The sequence below is a fragment of the Diadema antillarum genome, unplaced genomic scaffold (assembly GCF_040938485.1).
Source record: "Diadema antillarum isolate AM-2024a unplaced genomic scaffold, OU_Dant_1.0 seq00001042_RagTag, whole genome shotgun sequence".
NCBI classification, from domain to species: Eukaryota; Metazoa; Echinodermata; class Echinoidea; order Diadematoida; family Diadematidae; genus Diadema; species Diadema antillarum.
The window spans coordinates 1,223,334-1,247,396 of record NW_027271873.1 but is presented as its reverse complement, the minus strand read 5'-3'; the positions used below and the strand labels follow the sequence as shown (position 1 = coordinate 1,247,396).

General features: G+C 40.9%; 1 protein-coding gene across 1 annotated transcript in view; it reads left to right on the top strand.

Annotated features, from left to right (window-relative positions):
* Positions 1 to 11,273: 11,273 nt before the first annotated feature.
* LOC139743035 (uncharacterized) overlaps positions 11,274 to 24,063 on the top strand; it is a 38,572-nt gene continuing 25,782 nt past the window's right edge. Inside the window, exons 1-4 of the mRNA XM_071653544.1 lie at positions 11,274 to 11,375; positions 12,657 to 12,937; positions 14,283 to 14,499; positions 22,745 to 23,944. Of these exons, the coding sequence (XP_071509645.1) occupies positions 12,662 to 12,937; positions 14,283 to 14,499; positions 22,745 to 23,944 (1,693 nt within the window). The 5' untranslated portion in view covers positions 11,274 to 11,375; positions 12,657 to 12,661. The remainder of the gene's footprint in view (positions 11,376 to 12,656; positions 12,938 to 14,282; positions 14,500 to 22,744; positions 23,945 to 24,063) is intronic.

Here is a 24,063-nt window from a genome sequence, read left to right as displayed (position 1 = left end):
CTCATGGCTGGCCTGATCCATATTCACCCAACCAGGGAGGTGCAAATAACGTGCTCTCTTTGAGTCACGATGGTTGGAGGGAAATATATAGCACTGCGTAGGCTTGTCGAGGTCAGTGTTTTCAGGCCATTCATTATATATTGTCCAACGATACTTATTTATACTGACCTGGACAGATTGAAATACATGCACTTCGGTTCGTCACTGGGTCTTGCCAAACACGTACCGAGAAATAGCTGAGAAGAAAAAAAAAGGGAAGACAAACAAAACAAAATTGAAAAGACTACCGATCTCACGCTGGCCATGAGTGGCATAGGCCTATAGTTTACCGAGGACATAGTACGATCGTACGAAATCCGTATAATTGTGCATTCATCTTCCAGTGTGTTCCAGGAACGGAGAACTGCAGTGGTGCGGGTTGCATGCTGCATGGTTATTAACCACATTGATTACCTGTCCATACAGGTTTGTGTGTTAGATTAATTTTGTGCACAGTTGGCTCATTAGCACAAAAAGGGTTAAAGGGATTGTACAGTTTTGGTTGAGGCCTAATTTCGGGTTTCTAACATTTTTTGGTGAAATAATGAGAAACTTCTTATGAAATATGAAAGAGCATGTAATTCTATAAGGAATTCAAAGTTTATTTGATGAAAATTGGTTTTGAAATGGCTGAGATATCCGAAAAAGAGCAATTCTAAAAAGTGTGGGACCCACACTTTATTACGATCGCTTTGTTTTACTTTGTTTTTGGATGTTTCAGTAATTCAAAACCCGATTTTCATCAAACAAACTTTGAAGTCCTCTTAAAATGGTATGCTCTGTACTATATCATAAGTGTTTTCTTGGTATCTCGCAAAGAGTTAAAAGCCCAATTCTCATCTCCACCAATACTGTACCATCCCTTTAAATCTCAATCCCCCTCGACCCCGCCCACTTATCCTCCTCTCCTCCTCTCTCTTCCCAGCTCTCTCTCCCCCCTCTCTCTCCCTCCCTATATATCTCTTCATTCTTCATGTCACTTTGCTTGCTTGCCCATCAATTAATATTCATTAAATTAATATGCTGCATACATTTTGATATCTAAATAATTATTTACAGCTGCCAGAGATAAACCAATGATTGCAAAAAAAAAAGAGAGAATATGTTAAAAGCTATTTTTGCTTCCTTAATATGGCTGTTTATATACAAGATTGTTGATAACAATATGATTATACTGATCATCATGCATGTCATGTTCTCGATGATTATGAAATATGATTGTTTTACACTGATACGATAGTACGTTTGTGTGTGTGTGCGTGTGTTTCGCAGGGATTACCTTTTTAATTTAAAGATAATAATATTATGATTTGTTTTACATGACTTACTATACGGTAGCAACGAATTTTCATGCCCAAGCACATGGGACCGACAACTATATGAAGAATTATTTTCAAATGACTCCCAATAAGAAACGAGGATAAGTACCTTGTCTCAATGACACAACTGCCGCTGCCGTGCAGGGGCTTCGAACTAGGGATCTCGATCATGAACATTGGTCTATAGTGTTAACCCCACAGCCACATCAGCTTCTTTCCAATTCAGGGTTGGGTAACATCTGGTCATCATAATGACGGCTAAATGAGGAGCAGGACTTCTTCGAGAAGCTCATGGATCGAATGCCATAACCAAGGCAATAAGTCGATTGTATAAAGGAACGCATGTAAGTTGTAACACTGGTTTGACCATAGGAGGTACTGTATACCTCCCACCTCCTGGGTTTGACAACATCGTTGTCACTGTGCTAACATACTATAAGCTAAATAACTATTTTATTTGACTGCCATGTGTGTGTGTATAAGGATGTTTGGAATTTGTCACGTTGTGTTTTTCCCCAAGATAAATTTGCCGAAATCTATATTCATATTTTGCCGTGCCTACGCATCGAGCATTGTAAAAGGTGAAAAAGTCAGGCGATTATACACAGATGGAATATAATTATGTCTTTCTATATAATATCTACAGTATAACCCCAATCCTGCGAGCGGCGAGTATAGATATTAGTTAGTATGTGCCATGTATGTAATTGCATTAACTCCTAAACCGGCATCGAAAGGTTCACGATTCCGACGTGACAGGACAGTCATTATTGTGTCAGGAGTGCGTCAAAGGTACGATCAGTTGCAAGTGGGACTTGGACTCTAGATGGCTTGCGGCTTTTTCAAACTGGCCCGCAGTTTAGACTGTCACTGGTGTGCAAATCAATCTGGCAAGCCTAAATAATATCACACCAAAGGTGGTGAACCTATGAATATAGGCCTACTTCACAAAGTGTCTGAGGAATAAACGCTCCAGCTTGGCTGTTGGAACGCAAGACCCATTGGCAACCATCTACAAAATCAATTCATTTCTGCTGCCCCTGTTATGACTTCTTTTGTTCACTGTTGACCTTGCGACGTATGTCCATTTCCGAACCACGCAGTCATTCCTGAAGAGCATGGTCACTGGGCATGCCTTCTTGTAGCCAGATATGCTTCTCTCTAAAAAAAAAAAAAAAAAAATCGAGTGAAAATATTCACTCTTAAAGGAGTGAATTAAAAAAAAAGAGTGAATTTAGAGTGAAATTGGAGTGAATTTTGAGTGAAAATGTTCGTTTTCATTCATTTTGGAGTGACCTCAAGGATCACTCGAAGATTTTGGCGTCTTCTAATACTTCTTTTCCTTCTTCTACAGTTGTGAGACACGATGTGCCTGTTTGATATCAGTTTGCTAATCATATATATAGGTAATATCGGAGCGAACCAAAAGGGATTGGTATCGGATCCTCCCCCCCCCCCCTTCCACAGTGTGAATGGCCTGTCGGACCGCTTCAATGAATTTTCACCCTTCAGCTTTTTCACCTTCCAAAGTTTGGGTGGAGTGGTGAACCTTTTCACCAAAATCATTTTACACTCTTTCCTTTACGAGAAATGATTGGAATCTTCAAATTACGGTACAAATGCTGTATATAAGCTCTAATCGGGAAATATATGGGGATAGTTTACTAGTCTACTTGAGTTGAATTGAAGACCTCGATCCTGATCACTGGGGCAAAATATTAAAAAAAAATAGAGTCACAATGCAGTGAAAATGTTAAATGCTAATATTGGACAAAAATGTGAAAAAGGGTCAAAATCTTGTGAATGTCTGTTAGTGAATTACTTGGTGTCTTGGCTTTTACAGCTTAAACGGAACTGGATGAGGTATGTGTATGGAATAGATTAAGACGAAACTAACACAGATTAGAAATATTAATTTCCAATCAGACAAAATTGTTGAAAAAAATCTAATCATTTCTTTCTTTGTTTTTGTTTTTGTTTCGGTGTGTTTTTTCTACATTTTCGCCTATCACAGTTCATTAACCTTGCTCTAAACGGCATGCAAATTGGATGAGGAGATTTTGCTCTTGTAAAGGGCTTTAGGGTTTAGTTCTGTCGTTAGTGTTCGATGTGTTTTAGTTTCTCTTCTCGTATACATGCATTTTTCGTACTTTATTAATAATTGATTGGAGGGGAATGCATATTACAAGTTTTACCTCTTTTGGCTTCCCCTCCATTTTCAACATTTCCAACATTATGCAGTAAATAGCATACATCTACTTCTTCCTCAACAATATTTGAATTAATATTATATTTCAATGCATGTAAAATACGGTCTTTCTTTCTTCATGCTATGTTTTGTACACTGACACTCTTTGTTGAAAATGGAAATAAATGAAATGAAATGAATGTTATGACTTCCCATATTATATTCACCTTTGACCTTTAACTTCTGGTATCTTTTATCTCTGGCATATAGCTGTTGCGACTCTATGAACTAGACCATGCATATCACTAAATCTCTGCTTCGAGACCCTGCATGGCTGGGCGTTTGTGTCCTTTTATATAGCAAGGCAGTTTATCCTCATTAAACAATAATCCTTCGGAAGAGACTTAAAAGTCGTCGGTCCCATATAATACTTGCTTACAAATGTTTATTCACTGTTATGTTTTATGTTACTTCATTTCATTTCATTTCATTTCATTTCATTTCCATCAACACAAAACATTTACATATACATCCACATAAATTATAATAGTAATACAAAATCAGTGCTTCTGATACTGATAGTACTGGTAATAATATAGAATATAGATTATTGATGATAATAGTACTGCTTCTGGACACATTAAAAGAAAAATCCTATAATAATATGTGATCCTGATTTTTTTTTTATTATCTCTTTTGATTTTTGCTGCTAACATGTGAATTACCATGGCTTGGACAGAACCTTAGAGACAACCCCATTGAAGCAGGTGAAAGCCGTTTCTTTTGAGTTAATTTTACGCTCGCGCGTGTTAATGTGTGAAGTTACCGTATAATAAGTGCAATTTTTAGCGTCGAACGTCGACATTGGGACCTTCTTCTACATTGAATATCCAAATATTTCCTGATAATTGAAAGGTGTGTAAAGTTACAACTGCCAATGACATTTTTTATCACATGTCACATCACTTTAAAGACGACGACGACGACAACAACAACAACAAACTGCTTTAGACAGATGTGAATGACCATCTGTTATTTAACGATGATAATAATATCATGATATAATAATAACGGCGATGAGGATAATGATAATGTTTTCATCATCAATATATTATTTTTGTCATTATTATTATTATTATCATTATTATCATTATCATTATTATTATTATTATTATTATTATTATTATTATTATCAGTATTACTATTATTATTATTATTATCATCATCATCATCATCATCATTATCATTTACATTCATGTGGTGCGTTAATTGAGAAGACTGTGCGAGAGAACGGCTCTTTCACTACAAAGAAAAGTTGGTTCAGTCTATTCGACCTTCTTTTATATAAGCTAACTTTTTATAGGCCTTAATTTCCAATTCATCTTTTCGAGGTTCCAATTTCAGTAGAATATTATGTATAACAACATTCTGAGTGCAAATTTGGAAATCATTGAACTGTTGTACTATTTGGAAATTTTATCCCCATACGTAATCCACTCATGTTGCTGAATATGATACACTGCAAATGTGTTTGGGTTAAGGGACCCTGTTCTAGATCAGCAAAGATTGTTGTTGAGAAATATACGACTTCGGAGTTGAGGATAATAAAGATAAGATAAAGATCAAGGAGTTATACTTGAGTGAGCAATTAATTGAGTACGTGTTAAAACTTGATACTTATCTTCAATGCATGAGAGTGACCTCGTGTTATCATAGAGGTGGTGTCAGATATTCATTCATGGAATGAGATCACGACCGCTTTTTTTTTCCATCAACAGGTATCTAGGGAGGGCCACCATGCTCGGCCGCTGTCCGATTTACGTATACAGAAAGTTCCAGGGGCGTGGCTCGTGAGGCCTTTTGGGTTTATGTAACTAAACAGACAAGTGTTCTGATCCGGGGTTCTATGTTATTTCATTATACACTATAGTTTCTGTTTTTCACTTCTCTTTTGCTCTGTGGTTTCGCACGGGGATTGTAGACAGACGGCGACGTTGAATGTTCGATCACTTTCCCCGCAGATACATTGCTAAAAGAATTCCCGTCGATCTATTGATAGATAGGGCTATTTAGAGATTGCGAACCGGATGTATCTGGTTGGGACAAAACCAAACGAAGGGGGGGGGGGGTTAAAATACAACAACTAAAGATCGCATGTGACCTACGCGCGATTTCAAGAGTAAGACATGTAGATCACAATTTCGGCTGCAGTATTATCTACATTATTTAGCTGGGTCCCTGGATGGGGCCTGTACACAGCAGTTGAATAGGCCAGGGAGCCACCTCCCTGAATAGGTTATAGCATGCAGTCCGAGCACGTTAACAGTAATGCTTGTGTAGCAGTGCCTGATGGGCAACTATATGTGCATCTTTATTCCTGGACCTTTATTATGATGATTGTCCGCCAACTTACCACTGACCTGGACGCGACTGGACATTCAGTACTGTGTATGTTTCGATCTGGCACGTGGATTCCGCACGTGCAATACGCGACTGACCTCAACGGAAGAGAGAGAGAGAGAGAGAGAGAGAGGGGGGGGGGTGCTTGGTGAGGACTCTGGTGGGGACTAGATAAACCAGGGAGGTGAAACCATCTCCCTGGATAAACATAACAAAAACCCCAGGAGAGGAGGAAACGTGGTGAGAGTGATATTAGCGATAAAATATTATATCGTGTGAAAATGTGAATAAACATGATAAACTGATGTGAAATTATCAGTTTTGTAACTACAGTTTTATGAGGGGACTGCAGACTACAAGCTCTGCTTTTAGCAGTCCCCTCCATTTCAAACCAGTTTTTTCTCTACTCAGGACCGGCGGAAAAGTGAGGGGGCGATGCCCCTCACCCTCACCTTTTTTCTCTTTTTTTTTGGCACCATAGAAAGGAATACTTTTTTTTTTTAAACCCAGAAGTGCGTAAGTGGCACTAGAAAGAAAATTCTTTGAAGTGTGAGCGCGGTAAGGCTAAACCTTGTTTTTAGTTTTTGTACTGAAAACCTTTTTATTTTTTCATTTTTTTTATTTTTTTTTATTTTTTGCTCGTCAGGTGAAGAAACCCGGAAGGGGCACCGTACAGGAGTTGCGCTGAAGACTTTTTTTTTTTTTTTTTTTTTTTTTTTTGGCGTGGCGCCGGCCATGCTACTTGTCTTGAAATTACAAGATAGTATTCTTCATAGTTTATTTTTCATATTGTTGTATCATTAGCATATTGTGTATTCAAACGTTCTCATCATAATGTGTTAGAAATGAAATGAAACGAAACAAAAAAAAATGAAACCAATTTCAATCTTTGTGATTCTCTCGATGATTTTCTCTCCCTGGGCCTCCTCTCCCTCCTTTGTGCCCCCCCCCCCCCCCACCTCCCCAGCGGCCGATCCACTGAGAAAGAGCGATGAGCGCCCCTCTTATTTTTTGATAAAACAAAAGAAATAAAGAGAAAAAATGGGTGCACGGGTCGTGCGCCCCCTTTTGATTTTGTAAAGGCGCCTCCCCTTTATGGAATTCCTGGATCCGCCCCTGCCTCCCTGCCTCTCTCTCTATATAGAGCTCTAGTATTACAAACACTGTGACACACACACACACACACACACACACACTACGTTTAAGCAAGATGTAATGATATGGAAACGAAAATGTACATTATCATTCTACTCTAAGCTTTATTGGTGTACTCCTGTTTTAAGAAATACTGTGAGAGTTGATTTACTTGCACTCATTGTCATTGGTCATATCATTCTAGGATAACTGTTTGATTAAAAAAATAGTGAATTATCAGCCTTGATTTCCAACATTACTGATGTCCTTTAAAAAATGTGGGGTCAATAAGAAAAAAAAAGTGCACGAGTAAATTTTACTGGTTATCACAATAACGGATGAACACACCTTTCGATGTCTGTCACTCATATCTTTCCGTCTAGGAAAAATAAATATTTTGGAATGACTGTAATACTGACGACGTTCTTTTCGAGTACCGCACAAAGAGTTACCCATGTAATGTATACAGCTAATTCAACTGCTACATTCTTTGATTTGACTTGACTTGGTTTATTTTTTATTTATTCACAAAATGCATTGTTTATGCATTTAACTGTACACAAAGATATGGACAGTTTGTACATGGACATACTATGTCATAATTATACATTTTGTGTGGATCGACATAATTTATTTAATTCCCAAAAGATTGACTGGGACGTCCAGTAGATTATGGACAGAAACATAAATTTAAAAAAAAAAGTATTACGCACGTTCTTTAGGTTTCATAGTTAGGGATATAATAAAAGAAATACTGCGCAAACAGGGGCGTCACCAGCTTTTTTTCAAGGGGGGTGCGAATTGACACTAAATGTTTACGTGATTTTTTGGACAGACATTTGGAATATAGGAAGCTCTCAGTCCCTAGACTTTTACTGTTTTTTGAGGGAAACCAAGCGGGGAAAGGGCACCGGCGCGCCGGTAGCTAGGATTTCATGGGGGGAGGGGGTAGTATGCGAGGGAGCGAGCAAGGGTGGGGGACGGTATGGAGGTGCCGGAGAGGGTTGTACCTCTTCTAAATGGATTATGGAATGACGGTGTGAAACGACAAATTACTCGCAGCGATATCAGGGGAATGGCATCACGACAACATGCGAGCGAGCTTGAAAATTTTGACATTTTACAGTCCAAAAACTGCCGTTTGTAGCCATATTTTTTTGCTTTGTAAATTAAGGGGGGCGCACCGGGCGCAACTGCTGGCAATTACTGGCAGCAACATCAGGTGAATGGCATAATAATCAAATGCGAGCGAGCAAAGAGAGCGAGCTTGGAAATTTTGACATTTTACAGTCCCAAAACTGCCGTTTGTAGCCATATTTTTTCGCTTTGGAAATAAAGGAGGGGTGGGGCGCAACGGGCGCAACGGGCGCAACTGCCGGTAATTACCGGCAGCAACATCAGGAGAATTGCATAACTTTAATGCGAGCGAGCGAGGGAGCGAGCTTGAAAATTTTGACATTTTACAGTCCAAAAACTGCCTTTTGTAGCCGTATTTTTTTGCTTTGGAAATTAAGGGGGGCGCACCGGGCGCATCTTACTGCTGGCAATTACTGGCAGCAACATCAGGTGAATGGCGTAACAATTAAATGCGAGCGAGCGAAGAGAGCGAGCTTGAAAATTTTGACATTTTACAGTCCCAAAACTGCAATTTGGAGCCATATTTTTTCGCTTTGGAAATAAAGGAGGTGGGGGGGGGGGGGGGCGCACCGGGCGCAACTGCCGGCAATTACTGGCAGCAACATTAGGAGAATTGCGTATAACAATTAAATGCGAGCGAGCGAGCGAGCGAGCTTGAAAATTTTGACATTTTACAGTAAAAAACAAACAAACTGCCGTTTGTAGCTATATTTCTTCGCTTTAGAATTTAAGGGGGCGCATCGGGCGCAACTGCTGGCAAATACTGGCAGCAATATCAGGAGAGTATAATGATTACATTCGAGCGAGCGGAACGAGCGAACTTGAAAATATCACATTTTACAGTCCAAAAACTGCCGTTCTTTTCTTAGGCATATGTTTTCGCTTTGGAAATTAAGGGGGGAGGGGCACCGGGCGGAACTGCTGGCAATTACTGGCAGCAACATCAGGTGAATTGCATAACGATTAAATGCGAGCGAGCGAAGAGAGCGAGCTTGAAAATTTTACATTTTACGGTCCAAAAACTGCCGTTCTTAGCCATATTTTTTCGCTTTGGAAATTAAGGGGCGCGCACCGGGCGCAACTGCAGGCAATTATTGGCAGTAACATCAGGTGAATTGCATAACGATTAAATGCGAGCGAGCGAAGAGAGCTTGAAAATTTTACATTTTACAGTCCAAAAACTGCCGTTCTTAGCCATATTTTTTCGCTTTGGAAATTAAGGGGGGCGCACCGGGCGCAACTGCAGGCAATTACTGGCAGCAACATCAGAAGAATGGCATAAAGATTAAATGCGAGCGAACGGAGCGAGCGAGCTTGAAAATTTTGACATTTTACAGTCCTCAAATTGCCGTTTGTAGCTTTTTTTTTTTCTTTTTTTGCTTTGGAAATTAAGGGGGGGGGGGCACCAGGCGCAACTGCCGGCAATTACTGGCAGCAACTTCAGGAGAATGGCATTACGACTAAATGCGAGCGAGAGGAGCGAGCGAGTTTGAAAACTTTGACATTTTACTGTCCAAAAACTGCCGTTTGAAGCTATATTATTTTTTTTTCACTTTGGAAATTAAAGGGGGAGGGGGGGGGGACGCCCGGTGCGCCCGGTGCGCCCATCTCCCTGGATCCGCCACTGGTAGTCAAGGGTGTGGGTTTATGTTCATGACTGGGGGAGGTATGACCAGCGAGGTGGCGTCGAAGTGACCAAGCGGGGAAAGGATGTCCAAAATCTGCACTTTAGAGCATCCCCTAAACTAATTGTGCGTGTTTGTTTGTGTGTGTGTCTTATATGTACATGGAAAAGTTAGGAATTAGCCCAGGTCAAGTCTTTTTATTGGCAATGCAAGACATTTTTACATAGACTAGTATAAAGCAACACTGCAAAATCAATGATCTAGCTTTGATATAACGAAGCGTAAGGTACAAAGGTGTACATTCTACATCACATTGCGCAACATTGTAGCGACTCTTCGTTCGGCCATGAGTATACACTGCGCACATCTATGCAGAATGCCAACCGGGAATCACGCTGAATCACAATCTTTTGTCGGGTCCGGGCTTTTTGAACAATGTTTCACACTATATACCTATCTAATTATGGTTAAAAGAAATCATAGAAAAATATCTTATTTCTTGATCACCCTTTCATTCAAAAGCAGTTTACTAACACTTGAGGAATACTATTTCGGTAAGTCTTTTTTTTTTTACCAGCGGATTGGGAGGGGGGCGCACCCCCTCCCCCCCCCCCCCCCCCCCCGCTCCGTAGTTACGCCACTGCTTTTGGGTGAAATAATTGGACAGATTTCTTGAATTCTAAAAAAAAAGCAAGAAAATCTTTTCATCGCGGATATTATGATTATGTGGGATGGGGCAAACGTGTATAAGTGCTCCGTATCGTACGGATTTACAGTACGGTCGATAAATAGTAAACACTGTAGAATACTAATAGATATGTACAAAATCAGTGCTGCCAGAAACAGGGGTGCGAATTGATTTTGTGTGTGTGTGTGTGTGTGTGTGTGTGTGTGTCCCTGGTGCAAAATATAAACAAAATTAGAAAAGAGTAATTATTTAGCGTCCGCCGTTGAGGTCGCTCGCAGACTGATTTTTTTTTTTTTTTTTTTTTTTTTTTAAGGATCTGAAGGGGGGTGCGTTCGCACCCAACGCACCCCCCCTGGTGACGCCCATGGCAAAGCGTAGAAATTTGATAATGTACGCAGACACCTTGACGACATAGGAAACCAAAATGAGACATTTTTACGAAGACAGATATAAACAGGTATATAGATAGATAAGTAAATTGCTATCTGACCAGCGAGAGGGAAAGATTCAAGGTAATGTTGTGGACGGATAGCTACACATAGGCCTATAGGCACCTATATATGCACGGGTGGACAGACAGGGACAGATCCGTAGAGGAATTATCCTATTGATTTTTTAGGTTGCATGCAGTCGGACCGTGCATTGTTTTGAGAAATCGGTTTTGCAGTTTGAAAGACCATTGTAGAGGGCGCTTGTTTCGCGGGCTTTGAGGTCAGGCAAAATTACAAAGGTCATTCCCAAATCGAGGCAAGCGTGCGGGGTGAGCGAGCTTGGTGCTGCGATTATCTGTTATTTTTCTCGATTTCCACCCGTTAGATTGGTGTCTGTAATCTCTCATCACTTTGGTAAGTATAAGATAGCTTCGTAGAATTATTCGAATCAGCTTCCACGTTTGGTTGTAGTGCTCATCGCGTGCAAGGACGACATACTAATGGTGATGTCGCAGATGTATTGTTTGCTACACGAAAGCTCGCTGCACCAACCATTTTCGTAAGGATAGCGTGTACCCCGTGTGTTGATGCGTGTGTACGTGTTCGTCCAGCCCGTGTGTGTGTGTAATCATGCTATGTTCGCCGCTATGAGTCTGCAAGTACGTATGCGGAGAGGATTGTGCGTTGACTGACGACTTGAAGGAAGTCTAGTGTGTAAACTCGTAGACTCGATCAAGAAGTCACTTTTGTATTTTCCGTGTTAAATGTTTACGCAAAGTCACTGGTAATGGTGTAATCTTATGATATTGTAATATTGCATTTATTTGAAGTTATGTCTGTTTCGAGTCGCCGTTTTAAGTTGAATTTTAACTGAAAACCTGCAGTTTAATGTGTTAAAAATCAAAACACTGCTGTCTGATCCTGAGGCGAGCTGTGGCCTGTGCCTGTGGTCGAGTGTGATGTCTGTAACATGACTGTGTCACCATTCAGTTCAATTCCTATGCTATGGCCAGTGATGGCTGTGTGCACTAAAACTTAAAAGTTGGGCAAAGGCTAAGCGAGACTTGTAACTGCGCTGTGGCTTTTTCAATACCCACACACAAGAATCATTTGCTTTTTGTTAATATTGACAATGTTTCCTCCTTTTTCCTAGACAGCAGATAATGACAAACTATTTTTTTTTTTATTATTTTGGATGAAAGAAATCTAACGTTAACGTTACACTGTAGATTCTATTGACAGATGCTTTGCTTGGGTAGAAACTGTTTATATCCATGATTGATATGATAACTCAGAGAAATCCATGTCCATTTTGTGGATTTTAAAAAAGGAAGTAAAAGCTTCAAAAACTGTCACTATCAATAGGGGAACCTAGCTGAAAGCAAATTAAATATGAATGTAGCAGCCTGATTTATGATATTTCTTATACCATGGAAGCCCTGGCTAACTGTTAGTGCTGGTCCTTGCAGTATCGGTAATTAGATAGGTGCTTCACAGCTCACCAGATAGCGTGTAGATTGTTAGTGCCATACTGTGAAGTGCTGTGAATTGTTAGAAGTGTAATTGATTTAATTTTAATGTAGTGGTATGCCACTCCAAGAGTGTTTCTCATTGCTATCATATGTGCATTTAATACAAGTGAATATCAAAAAGTTGGTTTTTTTAATTCTGTTTCCCACATCAAAATTTGAAAAGCCACAATGCCGCGTAGATCACGATCGACTGATGCCCCAGTGGGCCGCCGCAGCAGTGCCCGTCTGGCCAAGCAGCCAAAGGTCGACATGTCAGAGGTGCCTGCCAGGGGTAGGAGGTCATCGCCCCCGCCTCCGAAGAAGACGACTGCGAGCCCCTCAGGACGATCAAGGGGCCGTCCCAGGACAACGGCGCCCAAGGAGCCAAGTCCCGCCAAGAAGAGCACAGGAAGGGGACGCAAGCGAAAGGCCGAAGATGAAGCCGAAGAAGAGCCCGAGACAAAGGTGTGTCAACGGTTAATTCCTAATTTATTCTTTTTTTCATAAAGTTTGTGTGCCTTGTTTGCAGCCCTGAAATTTAGATGCCTTTCATACGCTGGTATATTGTAGAGGTAGTTAATGTAGACCTTTCCTCAGGATGATAAAACTAGAGACTTCTCCATGATGGAGAGGGAATAGATGCTACAGATTTTCTGTGAAATAATTCAGACTCCAAACAAATTCCAACAGTTGCTCTGGGTACCAAAGGGAAGTATGTTTTCGAGTGACATTTTGTTTGTTGTTCATTTCTCTAACAAAAAAAAAAAAAGTCTTGAGGTGAGATTTCATACACAATATTGAGAGACATTATTCTTCAACTGTGCAAAATTTTGTGATGTTGGCAAAAGGAATGTATGACCTGTAACAGTGATGAAGACAGAATCCCAGAAATAATATGCTGTCAGGTATTCTCTTCCTACCAGTCAGGTGCTGCATTGCCATACGTCTAGTTTAATGGTGATGACAGTGTCCACAAAGTCCATGGATTATAAACACTTTTCAGCTTCTGAAACAGTAAGCGTGTTTACAGACACTTCTGTTAGCAATAGGGAGCTTTAGATTTTAGACGCGCGGACATTCAAAGGAAAAAAACATGTTCTGAGCGTGCGCAGTAGCGCGCGTAAAGTCAATCTATTTTTAGCTTGCATCGCCTGAGTTTTTCACTACGCGTACTGGGCTATTTTCACGTCCGCACAGTTTGCGACGTAGAGAGCTTCTTCATGCACTGATCATATGGGGGCGTGATTTTATTTTTTATACGTTGCGTCCCAGCGTAATCTAAAGCTACTTTTCCACATGACGCAGGGCGAGGAGAACGTCCAGCGCAAGCGTCAGCTCAAACGTCCGTGCGTCAAAATCTAAAGCTCCCTAATGCTGAATGTGAGGGAAACAATACATTTGCAAAGTATTTCACCTTTCTTTTCTTTCTTTCTTTTTTAGGAGGTTGTCCTTGATACTCTCTGAAATGTTGATGGAACAAGCCACCCAGCAATAATTTGATGAAAGCAACATGTCATAATTGGGTTTTTAAGACCTTTGGTGATAAGCAATCATACCATATAAAAATGCTTTTTTGCCATTTTTGTTTTTGTTTTTTATATCACCTAAAATCACCAAAACAAGTTGATAATGCAGAGGAGAGAAATATTTGATTGTATGAGCCATCGAAAGCATAATAAAGTGCTGAGGGATTGCAGACTAACAGAATGTAAGCCTTTCTATAGTGGATGGTTGATATAAAGTGTGATTTTTAATTATGTCATTGTAACTTCACTTGACTTAACGTCTGCCACACTGGACCTCATCTCAGCTGTCAAAGGAGGAGGAGGAAGAGGACCAAGCCGATGGAGACGCCGAGGAGACGGCGGCACCGGAGGAGGCACCAGAGGAGGAGCCAGAGGCAGCAGCAGCGACCTCCGAGGACAAGCAGGAGGAGGCGGCTGCCGCCGGCGATGAGGCCATGGAAGAAGACGGCAAGGAGGAAGATGGGGTTGGCCCCGACGGCGATGCCGCGAACAACCAGGAAGGTAATAATTCAAAGACGACAATACAGTGACATTCTGTCAGACTTTTATTTCTCTCTGATTGTCCCTTCGCCTTTTTGTGGTATGTTCTTTCCCCCCCCCCCCCAAGCTAATTTTGCAAACTTTGTGACAGGAGGGAGGTCTACCACATCCACACACCCTCCTCTGCAGGTTTGATGATCTTGCTGCAGGGCTGCGTTCATCCAGACACTTCATGCGGAAGCGAGCACCCAGTCACATGGAGTTGCTGTGCTGAATTGGCTGCGTGAGATTTGTGAGACCCCAGATCAACTCAAGATCACCATTAAGTTAAGAAACGGATGGATGTAAAAAAAAAAAGAATCAAAATTTCTTTTGAGTCAATTACTCAGAACATGTTAGACCTTTCCAAGGAAGCCAGCTGCAAGTCAAGTTTCACCACTCAAATGCAAGTACAAAGTTTTGATGTGCGAGTTACAAAGTGCAATTGCACTGGTTTATTGTTTGTTTGTTTTTCAGAACATTTTGTAGTAGTTCACATATTTGATTGACCAGTAAGTATTACAGCAATTGTATTTGTGTTATAAATACATTGAAATATTACTAGTGGCTGGCATGAAGCATCTTTTAATTTGTATTTGTTTCAAGTTATTGATGTTCTCATCTAGGCTTTAAGTGGATGAAAGTGCAGCAGTGTTCCAGTGTCTACGCGCTCGAGTATGAAGCACCCATCGGTAAGGAGAGCCATTTTACCAGGCCCCTGGATTTATTTTGTCTGTCCAGGTTCAGAAAGTTGTTGGTTTGTGTGCTTCCTTCCCTGCATCACAACATCTGAGGCAAGGTCGATGCAGTACGGAGAAAACTGTCTGCCGTTTCACAATGGCTGTGTGGTTTCATCACTCTGTTTATATGCTGGTGAAGGTCACAGGCTGTTGTGGGTGGGGTGGGTTAAGGGTCCTGGGTTTTGCAAGTCATTGTTTCTTGTTGCTTTCTCCCCTCCCCTTCTCGGCCAACAAACGCCTTCTTTTCCCATTCTCTGCCTTCTGACCTCCATCCCGAGGAAGACTGGCCATTCAGACCCCTGTGGATGTCCACATGTTCTTTTGTTTGCGGACGATGCAGATTCCAAGCTCGGAATCACTGTGTTGGACGGGAAAGCCCACATGAGGGGATCTTCCCAAAGTGGAATTGGTGGGGATTTTCAAAGAACAGCCCTGGGTCTATTGTCATCCCCAAGGCCATTGATTTTTTTTAATGCGCCCCAGTGGGCGTGGGGAATACAGGACCTAGTTTAAAGAGGGGTTTGGCCTGATTATGTAATACCATTGTTTGGATGAGATGAAAGGGCCCAAGGTGTGATTTGCCCTGTATGCTGTACCAGTCTTTACTCCCAGACCAATGTGCTTTGTGCACTTTGTGTCCACAAACCACACATAAGAGTTGTCAAATAAAAGGAAACATTCATTCCTGTTAGTAGAACTAGGTTTAATGTTGCAGGGTTGAAGTGTGTTCTTTACAGCTCTTTAGCCGTAATAGGGTGCATTTACAGACCCATTGTTGACAATAATTGACCTGTGTTGGGTAGAGAAAATGATGATCTCCTTGCACTGAGACTATTGCCAGTAGGTGCCTTGTCATAAATAGACAATCCAAGGTGATAGTGGTTTCAGACACTCTTCCGTCTTTGGAAGACTCTGCAAGACTGGCCCCTTTTGTACATAGTTTCCACATGAATGGTGCCATCTTTCTCAAATAATCCTCGTCAGAACCAAGCCAACTCTACCTGATTCTTGGTGCCAAGATTGTTTTAGGGCAAAATTTATTCCAATCATTGAACTCTAAAAGCTTGGCAAAGATTGCGAGAAATTTATCACAGGGGAACTGACTGTGCTCATTATCCTCAGTTTTCAACCGATTCCCATAAAACTTGGCACAGATGTGTGCCTTGGGTTGTAGATGTGCAAGACATATTTTTTGACAGTACCCAAAAGTACGTTGCCATGGTAACGGCATATTATGGGCAAAAATGGGTACAAATCTTGCGTCGCGAACTACTTCCTCAGTTTTCAACCGATTCCCATAAAACTTGGCACAGATGTGTGCCTTGGGTTGTAGATGTGCAAGACATATTTTTTGACAGTACCCAAAAGTACGTTGCCATGGTAACGGCATATTATGGGCAAAAATGGGTACAAATCTTGCGTCGCGAACTACTTCCTCAGTTTTCAACCGATTCCCATAAAACTTGGCACAGATGTGTGCCTTGGGTTGTAGATGTGCAAGACATATTTTTTGACAGTACCCAAAAGTACGTTGCCATGGTAACGGCATATTATGGGCAAAAATGGGTACAAATCTTGCGTCGCGAACTACTTCCTCAGTTTTCAACCGATTCCCATAAAACTTGGCACAGATGTGTGCCTTGGGTTGTAGATGTGCAAGACATATTTTTTGACAGTACCCAAAAGTACGTTGCCATGGTAACGGCATATTATGGGCAAAAATGGGTACAAATCTTGCGTCGCGAACTACTTCCTCAGTTTTCAACCGATTCCCATAAAACTTGGCACAGATGTGTGCCTTGGGTTGTAGATGTGCAAGACATATTTTTTGACAGTACCCAAAAGTACGTTGCCATGGTAACGGCATATTATGGGCAAAAATGGGTACAAATCTTGCGTCGCGAACTACTTCCTCAATTTTCAACCGATTCCCATAAAACTTGGCACAGATGTGTGCCTTGGGTTGTAGATGTGCAAGACGTATTTTTTGACAGTACCCAAAAGTACGTTGCCATGGTAACGGCATATTATGGGCAAAAATGGGTACAAATCTTGCGTCGCGAACTCCTCCCACAGTTTTTGATCAATTTTTATGAAATTAGGTACAGATGTTCATCTGAATATGTTAATGTGCAAGACACATATTTCCGCAGTGGCAAAAAGTGCGTTGCCATGGTAACGGCATGTTATTGGTAAAATATAGGGCAAAATGCTTCATGGCAAAACTGCTTCATCAGTGTTCTTCCAATTCTCATGGAATTCATATTGAATGTTTGTCTTAGGATATAGGTCAGCATGACACATTTCTTGACAGTGACAAAAAGTATGTTGCCATGGTAACAGCTCACATATTATGAGCCAAAATGATGGAAAATTTTGTGTTGCAAACTACTTCCTCAGTTTTTGCCCAATTTCCATGAAACTTGGTACAGATGTGTGCCTTTGGTTGTAGATGTGCAAGACGCATTTTTCGACAGTACCCGAAAGTACGTTGCCATGGTAACGGCATATTAATGGCAGAAGATCAAAGAAAGATCTTGCGGATTTAACTACTTCCTCAGTTTTTTGACCAAAGCTTATCAAATGTTGTTTTGACCAAAGCTTATGAAATGTTGTTTATTTAGCGTAAATACTACAGCTGAGAAACTTGAAAGTGTTGCTTGTAATCAGCAGTCAACAGTGAAATATATTGCAGGCAAAATCAAGCTGATCATAGGCCTAAAGTGCTTTTAGTATGCTTGTGAGTTCTTTGTTGGATTTGAAACAATGTATTTGAGATTTTTATGCCTCCGCAACGAAGTGGCCGGAGGCATTAAGTTTTCGGGTCGTCCGTCCGTCCGTCCGTCCGTCCCGTTTTGTGTTTGTCAATATCTCAAGAACCGTGTGGTGGTTTTACATCAAACTTGGTATGAGGGTATATCCTTGGGGGATAATACTTTGTGTGGATTTTAGGGTCACAGGGTCAAAGGTCAAAGGTCACAGGTTATTTTGTGAAAAAAAATTGAAATTTCATGTTTTTCTCTATATCTCGCAAATGGTTCAAGGTATCTTCATGGAACTTAGTATATATGCTTGTACCGATGGGCAATGATTATCTAGGGAAGTTGGGGGTCATGGGTCAAAGGTCAGGGGGTCAAAGGTCAAGGTCAACTCCTCAAAATGTCACTACTTTCCTTAAAATGCAATATGCCTGAAGGTTTTTTTTTTTTTTAACTTGATGTATGGCATGTATTACCCAATATATATTTTTGGGGAAGTTTCTTGCCAAAAGGTCAAAGGTCAAAAGGTCAAAGGTCAAGTGAAAGTGCTAAATTGCACTTTTTCCTCCATATCTCGAAAGTAACTCAAGGTATCATCATGAAACTTACATATTTATGCATGTTCTACCTAACAGTGATTCTCTGTGGAACTGTGAGGTCAAAGGTCAAACAAAAGGTTTAGATAATGCTATTTTCCCATTTGATACTGAAATTATACTTTTTCTCAATACCTTGAAAATTACTCAATGCATAAACTTGTAAAAGGGTCAAAAGTCACATCAGTTCCCCAAATACCTGCACTCTGACATTTTAATCATTCATCCAATTGAACCTAGTTCTAGGAAAGTGAGCATTCAGCACATTTGTGTCAAACCTGTCGTTTTAATATTTTGCCAATTGTGTGAAACTGTCATCACACATTGTCAAGACATCATACTATACACCTATTAGGAGAACCATGCATTATGGCGGAGGCATATCAGTCGCCGTAGCGATATATCTAGTTTTTTCATAGTTTACACAAGGATATACCTACGTGGTGCATCATAACCAGTATTCGTGGCTAGGTTACCACTGAGCAAAGTAGCATTGTAGTTTGATTTTGAACCAGTATCCTAATGGTACAGCAAGATTTCAGGAAGTCGGATAAAATCGAATGAAAATACTTCAAGCTAAGTTGATATTTCACTTCCATGCCTCTGCCCTGGAGGATGTCAAAGGCATTATTTGTTCTTGATAGTTCTTGCCTTTCCTTTCAATGAAACTTAAAACTAAAAAGATAAAATAATTTCTATCAAATTATATGTTTTGAATCATTTTCAATGATACCATAATCTCTGATTTGCGCCATTTTGAGGGGAATCAGTTTGGCAATGGCTTGAACGTTCGGAAGATGGTGCCAATTCATGTGAATTCATTTGTAGGGGTTACTATTAAAAGGCAACTGTTGAATTATCAGTGATGGCTTCTGGGTGTCTTGATAGTGTCATTCAATCAAATCACATACCTGATAGTATTTTGTATCAAGTATACATCTATAGAAGGTATTTATTGATCCTCAAATTCATGCTGAATTTCGTATTAGTATTGAACATTGCTTTAAGTTTAGTATTGAAACCTTACTTGAAGTTTCAGGACACTCCAAACAGCTTGAAATGTTGCACAGCTGTGATTATATACACATGGTACATATCCAGTCTTCCAGGGAGTATCAGAAACTAAGGCAAAGTTTCACTCAGAGATTCAGGATTGTACCGGGTTTGGTACACAGCGTTCTTTGAACATCATGGCCATGGGAATGGAATAGGCCCCTTTCCTCGCATTCTTCCCACCCCTCTGGCTTGGTAGCTTTGCCCATCACCGCTACATTTATTATTTCTCAGATCTGTTTTCGTGGCTTGGAAACTGTGTGTTGTGCCAATCACCTTCCAGCATGTTGCCCAGATCTAACGTAGGAGGGAAAAGTAAGACTTGTTGAAGGTGTAGAATGTTTCAGTGTGTTTTGATTATGGGGTAGTATGTTCTGTTCCACCATCCTTCAAATCATTTCCACAAATTCCAAGGGAATTTTATGCCAGGATGACTTTCCATGCGCCGAGTGAGTACTCTTTTTACCAAACATAGAAATTACGCTGCATTGACATACATACTCACGTGGTGTTTTCCCACAACACTTTAATCCAGTGTTTGTGTTGAAAACTGCATGAATTTTTTTTTACCCCAGATAGCGCGTCTGGTGGCTTGTGCACAGTTGTGAGATGACGCCCCTGTCTTGACGTTCCTGCAGTGGAGTTTGGTTGAGCTGTAAGATTATGCCTCTGATTTTGGCGCGATAAATTCTGCATAGCGTGAGAGCAGCTGACGTGCAGTGTTGCCTCGATATCAATGTATCTTTCATCAGTTTTTGTCTTGCGTGCATTCCAACCCTTTGTCCTGGTTTCTCCCCATTGTAAATATTCTTATCACAAACGGGTGTTGAATGATCTCTGATTTCCTTCTCCGTTACAGGTGACGGATTCTCAACGTTACTTATGTAACTTCTCTCAATAACAAATGCTTTCTTCTTTCATTGCTCACACAGTTACATTTTCTGCAAACTCTTTCCCACATTTACCATCTGCTGAAATGATTTTTATTATTTTATCAGTTTTTATTTTTTGAGATGCTGATGAGTTCCGTGTCTAAATGATTCTTATCTCTGATGTTAGTATTCTTTGTTTTTGTGTCTGTTTATATCCCTGTATTACCCCCTTGCCAAATTTTAAGGAATTGTAGACTGTCTCCGCAGTGTCTGCAGAATGTTGGTGTAGCATTCATCACCCTTTTTCTTGCTGCTCTAATTTGTTTTATATTTGTACTTTGTCATCTTAGCTCCTTTTTTTTTTTTGTTTCATCTCAAAGTCTTGCCACCCCCTACCCCATCTTGTCTTCTGTTGTATTTACTGTATCCTTGCTACACCTCGTGACTTATTTTCTTGAGATTTCTGTGGTTTGACATTGATGCTATCCCTCATAATTGCGAGCATTTAGTGACGTGTAATCATTCTTTTATTCAAAGTACCATTTGTCTTGGGAGGACTGTAATTAGTTTGAAAGTGGTAGTCTTTGTTTATCAACTTGCATCCAGGAAAAGAAGATAAAACAAATTACTGCCATCAGGCAAAGCAAAAAAAAAAAAGAAAGAAAGTGAAAATTTTAGATGAATCAAATATTCAGCTTTAAGTGGAAGTCATTTGATTATTAGATAACTAATATGTCAACAAGACTTTGTCTGTTTCATAGTCAGAGGCCCTTGCAACTTAGAGTAATTGTGAAATCTTTTGATGAGTTTGATAAAAGGGAAAAATTGTCATCAAAGTTTTCTCAAAGTTTTTTTTTTTTTTTTGCATTTTTAAAGGTCCCGTTTACCTTTGGGAGCAGTGATTTCAAAAATGTTCGAGATAACACATTTGATGCATATGTGTAGGTCTGTTGTATCACAAAACATCCTACCATATAAAATGTTTGCAGTAAAGCCTAAAATATAAGGAGATATCATGTTTTTCTCAATAAACCGTAACTGTAGATGGTTTAGTCTGGAAACATTTTTATCATAACTATTGTTCACATTTTGTGTATTTAAAAACACTTAACATCGCTTATACGGATTCAATTTTTTACAGTGGTTGTTTCTATCCCTAACTCACATTTTAGAACTATTTTAACCCTATTCCAACTGGGGGGGGGCCACGATTCCGCAACGCGCAAAGATTTTGCCGCGTCGTTTCAGGACTTTTTTCATTGAAGTCTCCCGCATATTTTGAGACCAAATTTGCCACGTCCGGGTACACCCTACTGTTCTGAAGTTACGTATTGTTTTGCATATCACATGCATGTCAACCCAAAAAAGGCGCAAATTCATGATATCGTGTGCAAATTGTGTTTTTTTGTTAAATTGATATAACTTAGATTATTTCAACTTTAAACCATTGAAATTAATCAATTCTAATGTAGATAAGCTTGAAAAAGTTCCTGCAACAAATTTTGGCAAAAAAACAATAGAAAACAAAAGGTCGAAAAAACAGTAAGATACATAAGAAATTAACCAAACAATAAAAGTCAAAAGAAATTGATTTTGATTTCGCTATTTTTTTACAAGAAAATTGTTTGATGTGTCTTGAGGAACTCTGACACAAAAATTTAGGGATCCTTCAGTCATTTTAATGGAATTATAGATGAAAATATGATTTCATGCGTAAATTTGCATTGAAAAGCCAATATTTTTCTTTTGTTTGACCATGTAATCTTGTAGTTGACATCTGACTCTATCTTCAGGCAAAATTTTGCAGCGATCGCATGATCGGCGGCCGAGATCTGAAGGGGGGGTCAAATTGACCCCCCCCCCCCCCCAGTTTGGTCTCAAATAGCCCAGTTAGAATAGGGTTAAAGCACTAATGCTGGGTTTTTGTTTCATCTGCAAATGGTAAATTATGCCTTTAAAATCAGTCGTCATTTAAAAAAAAAAAAAAAAAACTCATCCAAATAAAACTGTCCTTGAGGTTTTGCTGTGTGTTTTGTCGCCCATTGTCTATGGTCTTCCTCCCTCAGCAAGTCTTGTTTATCATTTGCTCTTTTCGCCCCTCTATATACACCTTGTGTAAGGACCGAGTCTGTCGCACGATCCATTGCAGTTGAATGTTCCTTCCATGATCATGCACAAACACATGTATCCTGTAATTCTCCTCTCAGAAGCAGTCGCGGTGGCAGATGACACTCTTATAGAGTCGATGCCGACACCACCGGCCGAGACGTCGGAACCGCCCGCAGAGCAGGCAGCAGCAGAAGCAGCGCCTTCAGTGCAGCCTGATGAAACCGAGGTTGAACCACAGGTAGCGGCAGAAGCCGAAGAGGCCCCCGCAGTTGAACCAGTCAAGGTTGAGCCAGAAGTGCCAGCCGAACCGACACCGATGGAAACTGAGCCATCCCAAGAAGAGGCCAGAGTTGTGGAGGGAGTTGATTCTCAGCCAGTCTTACCTAGCCCCCAAGTAGAGGAACCACCGGCCCCTTCCCAGCAGGAGCAAGAGGTACCTGCTCCTGTTAGCCAAGAAACCGACTCTAAAACTCCTGAAGATGCTCCCGAAACAGACTCAAAACCAGTGGCCCCAGCTTCCGATGCAGAGCCCACAGTTTTAGAACCATCGGCACAGGAACCGTCGGTCTGTGAATCTATGGAGGTGGAACCGATGGCTTCCGAAACATCGGCTTCAGAGCCTGTGGTTTCAGAACCAGCAGCTTCAGAGCCCGTGGTTTCAGAACCAGAGGTTTCAGAGCCTGTGGTTTCAGAACCAGAGGTTTTAGAGCCTGCGGTTTCAGAACCAGAGGTTTCAGAACCAGAGGTTTCAGAGCCTGCGGTTTCGGAGCCAGCTGTTTCAGCTCCTACGGTTCCAGAGCCAGCAGTTCCAGAGCCCATGGTTACAGAAGCACCTGCTTCGGAGCCAGAGGTCTCAGAACCCCTGGCATCAGAGCCGGTCACCTCAGAACCCTCAATTGAAATTGCACCTGCTGCTGTCACGGACAATGTTGAAAAAGCAGAGGTGGAGGAGCAGGTATCTCATGCACCTGAACTGGAGATTCCTAGTGCTGCACAACCCGTCCCTGAAATACAAACCCTTGCCCCCATCAGTGAAGAATCGACGCATGATCAGGCAACAACCCCATCGCCCCCAACAGAACTGCAGCAGCAAGCAGAAACAACTGTCCCTGAAGTGCAACCCCAAATTCCAGAGATCCGTGTCACAGAGCACCCTTCAGAGCCATCAGAGGTGCCAGCAGAGGCGCCGGCAGAGCCCAGCTCACACCAACAAGTGCCTGTGGAGACCACACCAGCTGCTGTTGCTGCGCCAGCAGAATTGCCAACGGTACCCGGTGTTCCTGCGGAGTCTGTGTCTGGTGAGGTTGCTTTGATCGCCCTGTGGATTGGCGCACTATTTAAGTTGTTTGTTTTCCGTTGTTGTTTTTTTTTTATGTGTTTGGCCATTTTACTCTGACAAAAGTTTTCGCCGTTGCTG